The sequence below is a fragment of the Cariama cristata genome, unplaced genomic scaffold (genome assembly GCF_000690535.1).
Source record: "Cariama cristata isolate BGI_N322 unplaced genomic scaffold, ASM69053v1 scaffold8219, whole genome shotgun sequence".
Taxonomy (NCBI): domain Eukaryota; kingdom Metazoa; phylum Chordata; class Aves; order Cariamiformes; family Cariamidae; genus Cariama; species Cariama cristata.
Window position 1 is genome coordinate 1,592 of NW_009635202.1, and position 19,680 is coordinate 21,271.

General features: G+C 39.8%; 1 protein-coding gene across 1 annotated transcript; it reads right to left on the bottom strand.

Moving 5' to 3' along the window:
- Window positions 1-15,426: 15,426 nt before the first annotated feature.
- TAAR2 (trace amine associated receptor 2) lies at window positions 15,427-16,425 on the bottom strand. The gene has a single exon (XM_009707436.1). It carries the CDS (start codon window positions 16,363-16,365, stop codon window positions 15,427-15,429), a length of 939 nt encoding a protein of 312 aa, XP_009705738.1. The 5' UTR covers window positions 16,366-16,425.
- Between the last annotated feature and the right edge of the window lie 3,255 nt (window positions 16,426-19,680).

Here is a 19,680-nt window from a genome sequence, read left to right on the forward strand (position 1 = left end):
TTAAAGTCACCAATTGCAGCAAATATGTTACAGCCTGGGAGGAAAAGCTGGATTATAAAACGAACATTTCATTAAAATGTTGTCCATACTATGAAAATACTTAAATAGCCTCTTTAATATAATCATATAAATTACCAAGATACAGTTAATAGACCAGCCAACAAATCCTGTTTATTGATCAGATACTGCTAAGAGCATGGTATGTCCTCAGATTTTTGTTAGTTCTTATACAAGAGCCATTGACTGGGAGAACATGCTGTGTTTCATCTTTTCAGATAAAACAGGAAGATTCCTTCAGTTTCTGCATGCTTTCCTCTGCTAGTGATGGTGCATGGACAGGAGTTGTAAAGAAGCTGTCTCTAAGTGTTATCATCAGAGATGCTGAAACAAAGTGCCGCGACGCAATTCTGTCTCTAAGCTCATTTCATTGGCTTCTTTCTAGAGGTCCCACACCAGCGTTGCCTGGGGATTGAGTTCAGAATCATGTGTTCACTTACCTTTCCTGTTGCTTTTGGAGCATGATTAAATTTCAATTGATTAAATGAAATGGGGAAAGCTCTGGGAAGAAAGGGGAAAATGTTGAGACCATGCTATGCATAGGCACAGTGTACCATGGAGGATGCTCTGGATTTTCACTGACTGAAAATCAGAATATTTGCCAATTATATTCCTGTTATATTGTGTAAAACTAAAAGGGACATCACTTCAAACACATGCTCTTTGAGGATCCATACTCGATGTGGTATCTGATGTTTGAAAGAGTTGGAAGTTAAACCACACTGGCATAGTGTGATTTTGAAAGAGCACACCTTCCTTCTAACCCAGTATCTGAATCTGCCCCGCCTTCCTGACTCTGTACTTGTGCCTCCCACCTCCTGCTCCTGCCCTGGCACCTAACCAGCAGGCACGTGGACTCGGCAGGGTGGGTGGTACAAGCGGCAGGGACACCGGTGACGCAGGAACGAGGCACTCATTTCCGATGCATGATGAAATGGAGGGGAAGCAGCCCAACCCTGGCCTCGTATTCCTGATGAGTGTCCTCTTTCCAAGGCGTGAGCGGTGCCTAAGTGGTGTGTAATTTACCTTATGAGCAAATTTAATTCTCTGCTATCGCATTTCACTTGCATGCCTCTAACTTTAGATAGGAAGAGCGATGCTGCCAGTATTTGGTACCAATGGCAAACCACCTGGCAGAGCTTCCCAGGTGGTTGTTACTGATGCATTCCACCATCAGGAAAAATTCCTGTTACTGTTGTCGTCATCTCCGTTTGCTAATTTAATTAAAATATCCACTCCAGAACCTGAAATGAGATTAGGTTCCTATTACACCCAATGCTGTACAAAATTATGATGGAAGATGGTTTCCAGCCTGAACAAGCTTATGAGTTAATTACATTGCAGAATGGCCTGCAAAAACCTATTTGTTTAAAAAAAAAATGTATCGACCATTTGCCTATTATTTAGGCTGGTACTTGCTCTCCAGCAGCAGTAATTAATATGGTAGGATATGTTTTAAATAAAAGGAGAAAAATTCTCTTCCCAATGTTGATAATGTTTCCCACAACAAAGAAAAAGTTTACTAGCAATTTATTTTCAAATCTTTCTTTGCCTCTCTGTTTAATTTTCAAAGACCATGTTATGCTTTCACCCACACTAGTGAAATGAGCTGACATTATTATTTCAAAGCCCAGTCTTTAATTAAGTAGTACCTGCAACTACATAATCTTTCTAACTTCAGCCAGACCATTTTGAATTTATAAAGTTATAAAGGGCGTAAAATTAAATGGCAATATTGTGTTCAGATAAAAAAATACAAAGCTACAGAAGGAAAGATATTAAAAGTAAGACAATCTATGGACTTTGAGGTCAGCAGCTAGCTCTGATAGAATCCAATAGATTTTTATTTGGACAATGAGGTCATTGTTGAGCAATCAATCTTCATCATTTTACAGCTCCTCCTCCTCCTCATTTTACAATTCATAGTATCTTCATTGCCTTTTTGAAACCATGGAGAAGGAAAAAAAAATGACATGAAAGGATCCTGACAGAATTTGACTAGGTAACCCAAACAGACATCAAAGGCAAAGGGACAGAGGGGGAGTTATAAAGATGAGGAAAACATCCTTTTGAGAAATGCAATGTCAGGAAATCGGGAAAGCGATCTTGGCTGCTCTCAGACCTTTTTTTTTTAGGAACTTTTCCTTCTCACTTGGTTGCTCTGCCACTGTCACTGTACACATCAGCACTCTGGGTTCTGCTTTTCCCTCTCTCCACCGTTCCAGCCTGCTATTTAGCCAAAAAGGAGATCTAGCAGCATTCACACGATGCTATGGCATGATCCTTACACGGCGGCGTAGACAGTGGTAACCCATCAAGGGAATAAGGCTCATCCACTTCTGTAGAGGAAAAGAAAACTATGAAGACAGATTATGCAATGGGACTCAAAAAAGAAGTGGTCAATTGAATGCATTCATGGCATGTACCCTCTGTAATCTGTTGAGGACTGGTAGAAAATATCTCAAAAACCAACTAGAAACTCAGTGGAAGTTCCCTTTCTCTGTTGCTTTGGCTGCAGTGAGTTCACAGCAAAAAGTGTCAATGAAAGATGTTGTTAAGATGCCCCTAGGACATGACTCAGTTTGAGACTTGCCAACTTCTAAATAGCTAAATGTCTACACTCCTTTTATATGCCTTGCTTAAGCTCGATGCCCCACAGATGGGTATCTAGTGCCTTTTTAGATGCCCAGATGTGTCCCACCTGGCTCTCAGGTTCTGCTTCATTGGTGCTGGATGCTAGCCTGGTGTAAACATCTCTGGTTCCCTAAGGCACCTTAGGTGGCACTGGGCAAATGATTCACATCCTCTAAATATCCACTGACTACAGCCTGAGCTTAAACAGCCGTTCTGGCTGTAGCTGTAATCAGTGCTTAGACATTTACCATAATTATAAACACCTACCCATAAACATTAAATTTAAGAGTCTTAATCTCAAAACTTGTCCCACAGTCTAGGTCTTTCAAGATGTACCACAGCTTTCCTATATATTTCTATGGTAATTTGGCACTTGAATTTTTCTAAGAATCTGATTCTGCCTTTCATTCTTTAGCCTGGTCCCTCGGTTTGGTACCCTTATTATAGAAAAATCTACAGCTGTATGCAGTAGGAGTCAGGTTTTTACCCTCTGCTACAGCATGAGTAGACAGAGGAACAGTAGAAGCAGCCTTGGCTTCTGTCCTAAGAAACAAAGAAGATTAATATAGCAAACTGGGGAGGTATCAGACACTGGGAGAATAAAGTGCGTAAGGCTTCATAAATCGCCAGCTGGACCCCGAAAGGGTGTAAGGTTCTGTAGCAGGAGCTGTTTGCCTCGTAGCATGAGGTGATGAGCATCCCCTCCTCAGCACTGGAGCCCTCAGCTAAGCTCATGCCATCCTGCCCAGGTCCCACTGCCTCCCCTGGCTCTGCCACAAGCCTGGAAAAGGATCCACCCTCCAGCAGAGGTGCCAAATGACTAGCCTGAAAAAAAGATAATAAAAAGAGGGGTTAGAAGGAAAGATGTCTTTTAATCAAATACTTTTATTAAAGTCATTGGACAGTTTCTGAATTTCAAGTGAAAAAATGAGCCTGATTTATCAGTTTTATATCTCTATTGAAATAAAGCATCTCCAGATCAGTGTATTCAATTTTTGTGTCATCATTTTTTAGATTATATTTTGGTTTTCTTTCAGCCAATACTACATTGCGAGTAGTGCACAAAATGCAGCAGATCCAGAGGTGTGTGGGCAAGCCGTCAACAAAGAGAAGGTCTGTCTTAGAAGGAAAACCAGTGCTGAGTAACAGGCATTGCAAGCCAAAGCTCCTTAAGGGATTTGAAAGCTGATTCTAGTATAATGGTACACTGATTCTTGTGAATTTCCCTGGAAATGAAGTTCCAATTTAGTTATGATTCTTTTTATTAAGTCAAAGCTGTGAAGTGATTACTCTAAAACAAGTAATATCTGATTACAAACGAAAACCCCTCAGGGCAAGTTGCTCATTTTATAGTGTCCTGGCTATGGGGATATGTATGGATATCCATTGTGTTGATGATGTAAATATTCAGCAAGGCAAACAGAAATATTGTTAAATGCCCTAAAGATTGCCTCTGCTTTTTACTTATGAAATTGCTATTTAAGTTTTAAGTTATTTAGTTTTTAATTTGAACTGTAAGAAATACATAATATTAATGGGTTATAATGGATTATTCCAGTAGTCTTTTTGATAAATCAGATAAGTGACGGTATGATTTTTAACAGTAAGACAACTACAGTTAAATATATGACATTTTTCTATGTGTGTTTTTCTTCTTGAAATGACTGGTATAATAGTTGGAAATTATTCCCACCTTTCCCATCCTTCCCAGCAGCGACAAAACATAATAGCAAATTTCTCTTGATTGTATTTCCATAAACTTTTAAATCAGAAATACTTACGGCAAAATGTCTCTTTTCATAGAATGGGAGCTGTACTGCAGTGCACTGAAATCCTTTTCTAAGTACACGTTTACCGCCTGAGTGCAAAGCATGAGATGTTCTATAAACCAGATGGAGAGAGAGTCTCTATAGGTGACTAATATGCCTTAGGGGCACGGAGACACTGCTGTGTATTTGGCAAAAATTGCCGTTTTCTAAGAAGAAGTTTAAATGCACACGTGCTTAGCTGCTGTTGAATCTCTGAAGATTTATATCAGAGTTTCCTGTGAATATTCTTTCTTCGGGTGTTCCTGCAAGAAGATGCAGCTAATGCCAGCTCATCCTGGGGCATCAGTGTTCCTCACCCATGGAGGCCTCCCTTGCTTGCTCCTGAGCCTTGTTCTCCCCAAAATCATGTATTTCACTCCAGAAGGAGGTACATCAGGTACCTCTGGATTTTCCTTGCTTCTCCTATAACAGTCCCCTTTTCTATCCCACAGTATAAGATGGCAGAAGAGGTAGGTACAGCAGCCTGCACTCCTGGATGATTTTGTGGTATTTCTTTGACGCAGTGGAACAGTCTGTTTTAGTGTGGACATTAGAGACAAAGATCACTCAGGAGAGTCCTGGATTTTTCATCCTAGACAGGATACAGGGCTTTAAAACAAGCTTCTCACTTCTCAGTGAAAATTTTCCTGGTGCTGAGATCCTCCACTCTCATCTCCTGCTCAGTCAGCTCATACCAGCTCCTTAAGGAACTCGGATGGTACATCTCTCAGAGCTTGTCTTCTTCTTCCCTGCCCTGCAATTAGTTTTATACAAACTCTCCAATATCATCGTTGTCCTTCATCTTCCCAACTTTGAGTTTCTTTGCTTAAGAAGTTGCCTGCTGCCCAGCTCCCCTCTCTCTTGATGTTTTTGGTGCACTCTGTGCTAAAGGCTGCTGACGCCCAGCAGGGAGACTGTTAGAATAAGGCTGAGACAATGGTTTAGACTGAATTTTTGATACGAGAAAGAGCTAAAGTCAGCATCACTTTCCATATCATTCTGTTTTATGTCAGGACATGAGTAGCAGCTATAACTTTAGAGATTTAAAAACTCCTACAACAGCAAGATATTTTTTTTTCAGCTTTACTTCAATAACAATTTAAGACAACATTTCCACACTACCAAAAATCCCAGTGCAAAAAGGTATAAAAGGGGCATAGTTCTCTGAAGCACTGCACTTAGCTGAAGACTTGCCATAAAACTTCAAAGAGTTTTGTTTCTCCTTTTCCTATTTCCACATTTTAGTAAGTGACCATTTATATTAAGATTGTCAGAGGCTTTTGGATAGCTGTTGATATTAACAACAGTTTTTTTGTCCTTGGTGCTCTGACATTTTCATTACTTTTCATTCTTCCTGTATTTTATATGTAATAAAGTATCGTACTCATCCAAGTACTTTGTCATTCAAATTCCAAGTAAAATCACGTCCTTGTCAAAATACTTACCCTGTCTAGCTAGCTAGCTATCGTGATGCTTCTGAAGTGATTATCACCACCCTTAAATGGAACAACATGTAACAAAACAATCTCAGCTCGCCCTTCCCACACACATTACTTATTGGAATTTCTTTGCATTTTTTCCACACTCTTTTCATCTGGTCATGGGAAAAGACACCAGATCACGATTAAGAGAAGGCTCAAATAGTGACAATGTAGGTCTTTATACTTTGGAACAAGAAGAGCTTTTTAACATGTGTCAACTTCAAAAGTGAGAATGCTATCACAAAATAAAAAATGCCAATCATACTCAAGATGTTCCTTCTTTTTACCCTTCCTTCCTCAGACAAAATTGCTGGATATCATCTCAAACTGAACTTTTGTTGAATGTACTATGCAGCCTAGTAATCCATAGGAAAACACACAAAGAAATAGAAGGATAAATGTGCTATCTGATATGGTTTGAACTGCAGTGAAGACATGCATAGTCAGTATCCGTTTTTATTGAAACTGCTGCACATAACCTCTAAGATCTAAATTCCTTTAAGTAACCTCTGAGTCTGAGTCCCTTAAAATAGAACAAGACAGTTTCAAAGGATTGCAGACTTTCTAAGAGGGCCATCATCAGTGCCCCTTTGCCGTGAAATTTTTCTTCACAGCTTCCAAAAGAGTCAGTCTGAGATCCCTAAATAGAATATAACAGTATGAGAAGGCTATGGGCTTACTCAGATGACCTACATTGAGCTAGCAAACCTAACTCTCAAATCTTCTGTCACGACTATTACAGTTGTACAGCCTATAGTGCAGCCTTTTGCTCTCCCTTGGAGTAGTGAGCAAAGATCATCTCTGAAGAAGTCAGTGTATGATATATGAGTGGTTTATCATTCCTGCAGAGTCGTCGAAATGTTTGTGGAGTAAATACTCATCCAGTCCAGCTTAAAATTCTGCAAGGTGTAGCGCATCCCACCTCTGTGCATGCAGGGCGTCTCCCTAGGGTGCCGTATGTATTTTTTCTTCGTATTTCTTACACAAATAGCAGCATTTGACCTTCAGTTTTGTAACTATGGAAAATTCTTGTCTGCAGCACCCACAAGAAATTGTTCCACCTGCAGCATCCTGTTTTCATGTAACTTTTGCTCTTATGTTTTCCTGCTCTTGGTTACACGGCTCCGTGTTCTGTCCACTCAAGTGCTCGTATCGGTGTGTCCAGTTTTAGAAGCAGCACCTCTGTAAGGTAACCGTGGCAGCTTAAACCGTGTTACAAGTGAAAGTGAAGATGGAGAGAGAACTCACTGGTGCTGTCCCCATCTGTAACATCTTTCTCCAAATTAATCAGTTGAAGGATTAAAACTGAGGAGATTGTGGATTAGAGAAAGAGTAAAAAAATGGTATTTTAGTTCAGGAAGTTAATAAAAAGAATTAATAAACTCAAATATTTTAATCTGTTATCTTTGAAATTAATAACTCATATGTTTGTTTGTTTCAGTCTAGGCTTGTCTTAACCCAAAATAAAATGTTTTTCTTCCAGTTTATTGATCTTGTTATCCTTTTATTGTCTCCTTTTTTTCCCATTTATGTCAAACTTGAAATTATTCATAATAAAGCGAAAAGTCCCAATAGTTCATCATATTCAAAACATTCCCTCTCGTCAATTTTTTCTGTCCAAACTTTTTTCTGAATGTGACTCCAAAGTGCAGTTTTTAGTGAACTTAGTGTTTAGTGATGCAACAGAGGAAAGTATGACAGAAAAAGTCAAAATACGCACAGAAAAAAGTCGAATGTGACATACTCCAGTTCAAGAGTTCTCTGCAGAAGAATTCATTAGTAACAGGCGTTTAAAGGTAATCCCAAGACTGCAAAAGAAGTCTGCAAGTACAACCAATATAGCCCTTCCCCAGAGCTCCTGATTCCCTTTGCTGTTGTTTGCAGTGAGCAAAACACATGTTAGCTGGGAATAATCTAACCAAAACAAGCAATATGTTAATACAGCCTGTTAATTCACATTTCAGGAGGAAAATTAGAAACTTAAGACATTTTAAGCTGGTAAAAAAGGAAAGGAGAGGGAGAAGTAAGGTGGTGTACTGCACAGCTCTGGCAGAACAAAATGAATGAAGAGTTAATACTGAAATACAAGCTATCTAGTAGTCCAGGCTGTGAAAAGCATCAAATGGCCTTCAGCCATCTGGATGGAGCCCATGCAGAGCTGCCTTTTTACACGGGGCAATTTTTTAGTGGCACAAAACGGTCAGAGGTGACTGAACTCCCCTGGGCAAGGAGCAGGGGAGCACAGGGCAGATTAAAGCAGCCCTCCCCATCGCCCGTCTTCTCCTGCTTCGGGGCACCTGCACAGAACTGACCTCCAGCCAGGCTGCTGATCCCAGGCTGGGCAGGCATCGCTCACTCCCTGCAATTTCCACCAAAGGACGCAGAAATGACCAATGTCCACAATTTCTTCCTTGCTTGGCTACCTGCAAGACTAGAGGGGATGTTCTGATCCAGGGCTGCTCCATGGGCACCAAAAGTCACCAAAATTCACCAAGTCATCAAAAGTCAAAGGCTGTAGAAACACATTTTCTTCCTGTCTGACCTGGCAATGTTGCACTGCTGGTAGCGTTACTTGAATGAGATATTGATTTCTGCTAAATTGTCACAATGAGGAGTAAAAATTACTTTTCTGCCCATAATAATGTTAGAAAAGCCAGATGCGCTGGAATGTCCCACATCACCAAATAGGAGTGCGCTTCTTTTGTACTCATGGAACAGAGCAGCTGCATGGCAGCACCGACTGTCACTTTGGCATCCTCACCGCGGGGAAGGGGCATGGAGCAGTAACTGCTGAGAAGACAGAAATGAAGCCTTGCCCATGAAATCTTTGACAAATATGATGAATTTTTTTTATTTGTATTTGATTTACTCCTTTTTTTAAAATCTAACCTTTAATTCTTCTGAGGGAATGTACCCACCTTCATAGATGATTATTTTGATGATAACTTATTTTCATAAGCAGTGTGGTGCAGCACATGGAGAGAGAGGCAGTTGTTCAGAGGCTGGACCATCATACCCTAAATCAACGCACATTAAAAATATTTTTCAGTTAGAGAATGAAAAATTACATTTATAAAAGTAGGACAAGGTTGGTTTACCAGCACTTGTAAAGCTATGTCTGAAGTCCTGTGAGTAGATAAAGATGACAGAGTGTTTTCAGCTGGAAAAAGTGTTTTGGCTCCACTATGCTCCCTTGGCTCATTTGGAAAGTTTGGCTAATAGATCGGGATGACTAGGGTGCTAATTTTCAGACAATGATATCTAAATAATTACCTCATGCCACTTAAACATGAGAGTTCACACTGGCCCTTGAACACAATGGTTCTTCAGTGTCGTGGCCACATAGCTTGTGCCTCTGTGTGCAAAGCAGAGAATCTGGATAATGTATCCTGTATAGGTTGTCAGTGGGCTGGATCCTTTCCTAGCATCCAAACACAACATTTCTTAGGATATTGTATTATCTTGCTGAATGTAAGTCCACCCACAGGTTACCTATTATTGTATTTGACAGTATATGCAAATACTGTAAAGATAAAAGAACCCACATAAATATTTGCAAAGTTTTCTGAAAGTAATTCCAGGAGTAGCTAATTCATTTATAAAGAATGTGACTGGTTAACCAAGTTTTTATGGGAAGGCAGTAGAGTACACTGAAAATTGCAGAGTCTGAATATTGCACCTGCAATGGCCATTTTCAGAGGTTTTTTGAAACAAATGATAAAACAAACCACAAATGATGGGGCTGCAGGCAGAGCTGAAATAATCCAGCCAGAAGGTGGCATTGCACAAGCCCTTAGGTGCTGAGAAGTTAATAAAAAGATCTATTCATTAACAGAAATTAATAAAAAGAACTATTTTGAGAAAGGCAGCCAAGAACAACAAAACCAACCAACCAGTCAACCAAAAAAAACCCCCCAAATTTCCATCATTACGCACGGTGTTTGCATTACTTTGTTCTGTGTTTGAAGGAATTCTGATTCTTGTGACACACGGGGAATTTTAGTAATTTTTCTGCAATGTTTTCTTGCTACAGAAGATATGTGGACTTGTATCTCTATCATCACTGTGCCTGGAAAAGAGGAAGCAAAGGGAGAAGCCAGCACTCCTCAGCATTTGTTAAGTATGAGAGAAACACAGAAACTGCTGCAGGCAATAGGTGCCATGTGTTCTCCAGTAATGTCAGTGTTTAACCCTGAGAAAACCATGCTAAAGGCAAACAAGAATAAAATTGACTAGCTATCTAAGAAAATTACTTCTGTCATAGGGATGATCGTTTTGGTGATGTAAAGCAATGGGTCAAAGCCGGTGTAATTACAGTCAAGAGACAGAAATCAGACAGAAGGCGAGGTGCTACGCACCAGTGCAGCACAAGATGTTTTCAGGAGAGAGCCCCAAGGTGCTGGCAGGATTTGATGGAGCTGGCTGTGCTTTGGGGCATAACATGACGCTGAGGAAAAGCAAATTTTGACCATGGAGCAGACCAGAAACTTGGTCGGAGAGTGGATTGCTGGAGATGATGGATGGATGTGGTCACAGACATATTTCCCTCTGTTTTGGACAGGACGGTTCCACCCATGTATCTGTGCATGGCACAGGGGCAAAGCCCACACATTTCTAGGCCCTAAATTGTTAGCTATATCTTGCATTTCTAGGCCGTAAAATCTTAACCAAGGCAAAGCAATGCTACACTAGCTGTGAGCTCCAGAGGCTGGATGGCATTATGATTTGGCGGCATGAAGTATTCACCCCAGTATTGCAACACAGCCAGTCCTGGGGAAGAAAACCAGGTAAAACAGAATTGCTTGAACATTGAAGAACAAGATATATAGGGGTAAGGGTTTTTTTGGAAAAAGATGTTCTTGAGCACACAATGCTTACTTTGAGTCAAATCTTGCCTCTCCCGATTTATTTAAAACATATCTTTATATCTTCAGAAATATCTCTTGTTACATCAGGTCTAGAGACAAACGTGACAGTTGCAAGTGCTGCGACTGTCCCTTCTGTCACTTGGCGTCTGAACTGAAGGATGAGGGGACAAAATGCATCTCTTGGCTCCACTGGTGTCAGGTACCCACGGTGTGGGTGTACTTCGGTCACACACAGGCTCTGAGATTCAGGTGTCCGAGGGCAGGATCCCAAGTGCAGGATGGAGCTCAGATGTCCCTAGTTGCCCTCTATAAAATGTTGTGGGAGGCTCGTGGCACAGGAAATGTGTAACTAAAAATACAGGTGAAAGCACTCCTCCTTTCTTACAAAAAAAAATGGAATGTTCTTGCTTTATGTATAGCTAAAAAGACTCATGGCTGTCTCTTGAGAAACTGCACATCCATTTCTATGTCAGTTTTCTCTGTAATGCTTCATCGATGCTTTGTTGCTGCTGCAGCCCTGAAGACAGACGCACAACCGATGCAGTGGGAAGGTGATTTGATTAGGTTACGTAAATGGAAGAATAAATAAATTATTTTAATATATTACAGTTACAGCTTATATGCCCTTTTGTCAGGAGTTTCTTGGAACAGTTACTTTCATTTACTTAATTTTCACTAAAGCTGATTAAAATGTTGTGGGATTTTTTTGTCAAAAACCCATTATAACTGAAAATTGGATGCTGACTATTAAGCATTAATTTATCTGAACTTCTCTGACTTCTTAGGCATATTTTCATTTTGAACAGAAAAATTAATGCCTGTAAACCAAAACCTTTAATTTAAACCTTGAAGAATTTAATTTGGAAATGTTACTGCAGTGTCTCTAGAGATTTGCTGTTTGGATGTTTTATGTCATTGCTCACTTTCTTCACCTCTAGAACGTGCCTGCCTGCAGAACCGTAGTTATATCAGTGACGGCATGCGAAATATTTGTTAAGTGCTCTGCAGTATTAAGGTATAAAAGAAAAATCACCACAGAGCTTGCAAAAATATATCAATCTATTTCTCAAAAAGTTTTCAATTGGTGTTTATGCAACCCAAGGATTTAACTTTTTTTTTTTTTTCCCCCACCCTTGTCTTAATATAAGATGTTGTCGACCTTTTTCTTTAAAGCTGCTTTTGCCTGTGGACTCCACAAGGGGGTGGGAAATCCTTTCTCACAATTTAGGCTGTGACAGAAAAAATCAAAAGAAAAAAAAAAAAAGAAAAAAGTGAATCTAGCTATTCTGATCGCAAGCAGGGACTGCAGCTAATGCCTGCGAGCTGGTGAGTTGCAAACCATTTAAGAATAAAAATAAAGCACTTGTTTGAATAAAGATCGCTGACTTTGAAGACAGCTCTGAATGTTGTTGTTAGAGGCATTGCAAGAGAGAGGCTGAGTATGGGTGACCTGGCTGGGATGCTCTTATGCGTGTCTTGCTGTCCTGCATGTTCCAGCTGGGATGTACCAGAGAGGAAGAGGACGATGGATGTGCTCTCAGGCTGAGGTGTCCACCTGGATGTGGGTGCTTGAACTCTCTGCTGAATCCAGGAATGGAAATAGATCTTCCGAGGGAAACACTAGCTTTTGCTGGAATCATTCACAGTAAAAAAGATACGAGAAGTCTTAACCCTTCTGGCTGCTACCCTGAGAAGAACATGGTCTGGATTTGATAAAGACCGGAATTCATGCTAAAACAGTTCACTGCATAATGTGGAAAAATAGATTAATGGGTAAGCATGTGTTTCAGAAAAACTGAAACAAGACAACTTACCATAATATTTAAGGAGAGGAAGAAATGAAGAGATGTGCAGTGCTTGCATCTGAACATGTGGTGTACCCCATTGAACAGAATGTGATGAATATGCTATAGCAAAAAACCCCAGACACGGAGGTTCTCCTGTGTACCCACAGGTGTGGTCCACAAAAAAAATCCCTGTTACTCTGATGCCCCAGGTTTTGTGCAAAGCAGTGCTTTGTTTAGCACCAAGTTTAGCACCAGCATCAAGTTTAACAGCAGGTGGAGGAGCATGGCATGCCACAAAGTTGTTCAGCAACCAGATCCCACCACCTGACAGATCTGCAAGTCCCCTTGGCCAGGAGAAGTGCTGAAGAAGATTTGGCTGCAGGCTGCAAGCTGGGTAGCCAGACTGACTAAGCAGATACTCTTTTAACATCCACCGGACACCCACAAGGACATGGCACACTGAAGCCTCACAGATAGCTCAAAATTGTTCCCTGAAGATTTGCAGTCTGGAATAAATGTCTTCGTAGGAGCTGACTCTGAATTATTTGTGCTATATGTTAATGAAGTAATTGAATCATTACTTAAAGTGTCTCCAATTGCATCATGTGTTGCCAGCTAGGCATTTAATACATAGAAGAACTTTTACAAATGCCTAAATGTGGACTTAGAGACTTAATTAAACACATAACATTAATTTAACATCTTGTGTAACTAACAGGAGGGATTAGAATAGTTGGGTACAGCGGCAAATACTGCTGGCAGCAAACATTGTGAAGACACTTAAAAAGGATCTGTAGCTGCCTCCAAATCTAGTGCTATATCTCTTGTTTTGTGGCCCATCATCTGACTCATGGTTTCACTGCTGGAAGGAAATCAGGGACATTCAGCATTTCTTAGCTTTCAATAAAAACGCCTCATGGACTAGTTTTAGCACAAAGACAGATCTAATGGCATGCACGTTTCTCTGAAGAAGCCCCATTGAGCTCCATGCAGACCTGACCTGGCAGAGCCGGCTGCGGCACCGTCTCTGCTGCATCCCCCATCACCTGGCATGGAGCTCCCCTTTCCCTGCCAGCACCGGCACCCTGCGGGTTCTCCGTATCACCCCCAAACACTCTGTATTTCACATGGCTCAGCTCCAAAAGGAGAACCAGAAAGTTCCTGATGGCATCCTAGATGGTACCCTGGCCAGTGAGGTGTGAAATATATGCAAAGTTTGCCCTCCGCTTCACCAGAGCTTCCAGAGAGCTAGCGCCCAGGAAAGCACTGCAGGAGCAAAACCAGATTAAGATGAGTTTAGACAAACCTGAGGCGACAGCACAGGCTCCAAAAGTCAGGGCTGGGCTGTGTCAGAGCTCCAGCTCTCCAGAGCTGGGCCATTGGCCACAAGTGACCTGCTGCTCAGTTTTCTTGCTCTCCTTGAGCACCGCTCCCACTGCCCTCATGTTTCATCCTGGGCATGCATCGAGCGGTGATATGGAACAATATGTTATCCAACATCTAGGTGCCTAAAGTCTTTATTGCATCCAGCTCTGCTCTGGCTGTTCAGCTAGCGGCAGTTGTGCACAGAGAGAGTATTTGCACCAACTTAAAGATCTTGGGTTTTATGTTTCTTATTATGAGAGGTGAGAGCCTTACGCCCCACAGCAGACAGGTCTGTGAACTTCCAGCTCCTTGCTGTCTTAAGTGTTTCAGGGTTGGGGTGAAACTGGGATTCTCCAGATCAAAAATGGAACGTGTTCGTTTTATCACAGATCCATTAAAAAGTTTTCAGAAAAAAAAAAATGAGCAGTTGTTACTGGCGTGCCATACCAATATAGATGCGATAAGCCAAGAAGTGAACAAACATGTGGGTGGCTTTTTGGTAGTCAGATTTAATAAGGGTAGAGTATTCACTGTATGCATTACTGCAAAAGGGAAGTCAGAGGTACAATTCACAATAAAAAAACTACAGTAGGTGCATTTGGTAATGACAACTCAGCCAGCCTTATTTTAAGCATGTAACCGATGTGAACTCTGGCAGTGACTCTTACTGATGTCAGAGAGAGCTCAGCATGGCAAAGACCTCAGTTAGAGACTCCATTTCAGTGTGAAAGTGTGGTGGGGTGAATACGGGGTGGGCTGTCGGCAGCTGTATTTTATAACATCTGGAGCCTGGCATCTAAACAAAGAAAGGACAGGGACATACCTGAGTGTGAGCAGTACTCTTGTTCCCGAGTACTCCTCCCCAAGTAGGAAGCACACAGAGAATAAAGGCTGAAAACACAATTCTGTTGTTTTAGGGGGAAAAGATTGATTTCACGCCAAAATTACACTCAAATTCTGTTTGCTTGGGAATAACAGCAGACCCTATAGATCTGCTAATGCCTCAGTCACAAAAGGGTGACAAAGACGGTCCCCATATTAGCCTGGGATATATTCAGTTTAGGAGGTTATTGATGGTGAACCTCAAGAAAGATGAGCTACATGCATACAAGATTAGGTAAAATACTGACTTTATGGACTGTATGTAAATACTTTCTGAAATTAAAAAAAAACACAGTGCATTAAGAGGTTCTAGAAAGACTTAAACCTCTGAAATACTCTCAGAGCATTAAGAGTGAACACAAGTAATAGATAAATATCATATAATATCAGTCTGATTTTATTAAAGGAATATTTGATGAGGTCATTCTACAGGACTGACTCATAAAATTCATATTGTGCATTTCAGGCTTTTACTGAACCATGAATATCAAGTAACCCACTGTTTCTTCTTCATTTCTAGAGCCACTGTCAGTAGTAGAATCTATTACTGTGACTGATCTTCAGATAAAATTTTTATTGTACGAAAATGTGGATTAAATATTTTGCCTTTTAAGATATATTTAAATGTTTTCCGAAACCATGGATAGAAAAAGCCATATATTAATGGATTACAGAAAGAATTTAAATACCCAAGCCAGTTTAAAGCATCAAATAAAGTTAAAGGAGTAGAGAAATTTAAAAATGGATCAATTAAGATTGTGAAAAAACAAGGAAACCAGCATATTAAGAAACCCAGCATAACTATACTCAAAGTCTTGGCAGCTTTCCTGTCTTTATTCTTAGAAAGCTCATTTTTATTATCACTTTTTGTGTGCCTGTGTGTCTGGCTTAACTCACACATGTGCCTTTGAGAGACTGTAAAAATTTTAGCATAAATCCCTATCATAATACAAGCAGGAACAAATAAACCAACTGTAAATAAAACAACCCCCCACAGTTTGTTGAACACAATAGGGCACAAGCTCGAGCATTTAACCAGCATTTCATAGCCCTCAATTCCAGAAGCATAAGCTTCTGAGAAAACCACACCAAAAGCAAAAGCAGTGGGCACCGACCAGCACACTGCTACGATTTGTTTTATGGCCCTGACAGTCATCGTGCTGGCATAACGCAGAGGGTGGCAGATGGCATAAAACCGATCCACGGCAATGGAACAAAGATGGAAAATGGAAGCTAAACAGAGCATCAGGTCGAAACTGTAATGAACTTTGCAGAACGTCATCCCCAAATACCAGCAGTTCTCCACGGACCTTGCCATGCTGTAGGGCATAATGGCAAAGCCCAGCAGGAAATCCGTGACAGCCATGGATAGGATGAGGAAATTGGTCGGAGAATGAAGCTGCTTGAAATACGAGATGGAAATGATTATGGCCAGATTCCCTAAGATGGTGAGAATGAAGGCTGCTGTTATGAATAGATACATTACCCCTCGTACTCCTGCTGACCTGAAGCTCTCAGGACAGGATCTATTTCCAAACTCAGAGCAATCAGTCAAATCTGAGATATTCGGAGAAAGCATAATCAATGCTTTATTAGACTTCTCTATCGGAGATGCAGTTCCATAGGCAGATTTGATTTTCACAAGTTTCCAAAAGATTCCAAATCCTAACATGAGAATGCAAGATAAAGTAAGTCAAGTGCATGAACTCAATTACTAAATGAAATGAAGTAGTTCAGAGGCAAACTTTCTCTTGGCTTAAACAGGGACCAACTGCAACCTATTTTTTTTCTGAAATGGTACATGAAATCTGATAACTGGAAGATATTATAAAATTAATTGCAAATTATATTTAAAACAAAGCAGTTGAAAGTAAACTTAATTTCCTCTTAAATTAACTAAATTATATGATAACATCAATTTTATTTTGTGCATTCTATTGTATCTCAAACATTTTGTAAAATATGATTCTTGTATTTTGTCTACATCATAATATTAGTAGTCTTAAAGTGTTAGAAGAAAAAGATGCACAAAGAAACTCCTCAAGTCACTTCAGTCTGTAAATACGATATAGGATTTATTTGTCTCTTCAATCTTAGAACGTTGATCTTTTTTCTATAGGAGATATGCAAGCTGACATACCTCAGTTTTCTTGGAAATTTCACTTAATGAGCTATTCTAAATACTTATCTTAAGAGTCACAAATCAGCTGCCAAAACCCCCTTTTCCAAATGATTTATGATGCTAAACAACTCACCTGCTGTGAATTATGAAGTACTAGCAATGAATGCATCTGGTGGAAATCGGTTGTAAAATCAGTATGATAAGAAAGACGCTTGTTTTCTATCACTGTAATTCCACTAACTAAAAGGGAGTGGAGATAGGTTGAGTCTTGTCTCCTGTAATAGACTGTGGTCCAGCTGCAGCAGTTATAAATGAATACACTAGTGAATATTTTCAAGGGGCAAAAAATTCCCTTCATTTATCTGGGGAGAACCAGACCCATTTCTTCCACCTCTTTTTCCTGATAACTTGTTTTGGACTAAGAGCAAATTCAGAAATTGAAGCAAAAAGAGATGCTCTTCTCCACAGCAGTTTAACCCACTTAAAAGGAACTTGGGAAGCAGCTCAGTCCACTGACTTTTTCCAATAGGTATCACTCTGGAATGAAGAAAATACAGAAACAGAGCATCAAAAGATTAAGAAGAGTGCTTGGCAGTCAGTTTTATAGGCTAATCCTACCTGCATCTCTTTTAATAATACCATCAATAGATTCTTTAAGTAGACATTTTCCTGTCTTATTATTGTCCTGCAAAACCGCAATATCGGTAAAAGGCAGACCCCCTCTGTAACTTGGCTCAGATTAATGAAAGAAGGTAATTTATTTTTCTTTTATGACATTACTTTTAATTCCCAGGAGATTTTGAGTTAAAAATATGTATATAATTTAGGGGTTTACATCAACAGGAGATAAACAAAGCCAAGTGTCTGTATTCCCAAGACCATTATTTTTGTTTGTTCTATTAATTCATTTACCCTTATGTACAGGGGAGCTATTTTTGTGAGTTAAGATAGATACAAGTCATATCAAAATGAGTCCTTGAAAGGAGAGACTAAAGGTAAAGGAGAATGAAAGGTGTTCTGGTTTTTGTCTTAGTGGCCAATACATTCTTTCACAGGTTTTAATAATTACCATTTCTAATGAAATAGAGAAACGAAATAGTTAGTAACGCTGAAGAAGATTACCATCTTGTAATTTAATGGGCTGCAACAGCACTTTCTCTCTTGCTGGCTGTATCTGCAGCTTTCACATAACGTACAGAAAGTCTTCCCCATATGTTACAGAAACGGATAAAAAGAAGTGTTAATTTAGGTCAATCTATCATTTGTTATTGGACAAGCTATTATTTATGAAGAAATAAAAAGTAGGGAAGGTAGTGTTTATTTTATTACAAGAAAAGACACAATTAATTCACTATTAATGTGAATAAGTGGAGTCCTCTGAGGTCAGAGATGGATGTTCAGACTCAATGCTGACCCTTATGCATGTGTATTGAAAATGCATTACAAATCCAAGGGTAAATGACTGCTATTCAGCAGAGACTGGATTTTTATTGAATGCCACATACAGTATCTCATAAGAACAGAGCAGAAAATAAACATGGTATTTAAAATTAATTAAGGGAAAAATAAGAACATTTAAAGGAGTCTACCTTTATGGCAGCTGCTTTAAAGACAAACAGGGAAACTTTCTGTTGGAAATAAAATGCGTATCTCTGGGATTATCTACAACAGAATCATTTACAGCCTCCAAAAATAGTAAAATTTTGTCAGTGTGTACAGCAGAAGTTCTTTATCTTTGAGATCTGTCAGCATTTTTGAGACAGGCACGTCTAGTAACTTTATTTTTAAGTAATCAAGTGAGAGATATGCAAGCTTCACACAGATGATCCTTTATTAAAAGAAGTTACTAAATCACAAATCTGTGCAGAAATCTATGCAGACACAATTAGATTAGATTAAAAAAAAAAAAAATCTGTTGAAAAAGGCTACACATGAAAAAGTATTACCTTCAGAAAGCAGTCCCCCATGTGCCTCACCATTGGTCCTCCTTTCAACACGGGACAGAAGGCAGTGCTGGGGAACCAGTTTGACACCTCACCTTTCAGAAGTGAAATATCTAAAACCTGCTAACAAATGTACAGGAACTGGAACCTTTATAAAAGAAACTGTTTAACTGGGTTAAAGCAAGACTACAGGAAGGACCTTAGAAATCGTCTTTGAGAATTAGTCATACGAGGCACTGCTGTATTGCAAAGGCAGTGTGGAGAGAAAATTGTTGTAGTCATTATTTTCCCTGGTAAAACAGTTTGGTTTTATTACAGCCTATGAGTTTACTTCATGTTGTACCCCATCATTATCATTTCCATGTTGATCTTCATTGTTGATTGGAGAGAACTATTTGGTTAATTATTACTGACCGCTCTTACTCCTCAGGGCTGGCTTCAATAAAGCAGAAATCACAGCAATAGAGAGCAAAAGACAAGCTCAAATTTTCTCAAAGAATTGTTTGCTCTGGTTGGTAACTGAGAAAGTCCAAAGCGTATAGGATGCACTCTGTTTTCAGTGATCTCTCTTTAACAGCCAGATATCTTTTAGTCAGTATGCTGTAGGTACTCAGTGTTTAAGGAGATTGACTTCTCCTGTACCGATGGGAAATAAGAAGTTGAGACTTCTAGGAATGCATTGTTGAGTTCTCACTGCCTAAGTTACCTGCGGATCTGGTCTGTTATGAAATGA

Coding starts and splice junctions, on each gene's coding strand:
- TAAR2 (XM_009707436.1), bottom strand. CDS start 16,365: ATGTATCTATTCATAACAGCAGCCTTCATTCTCACCATCTTAGGGAAT.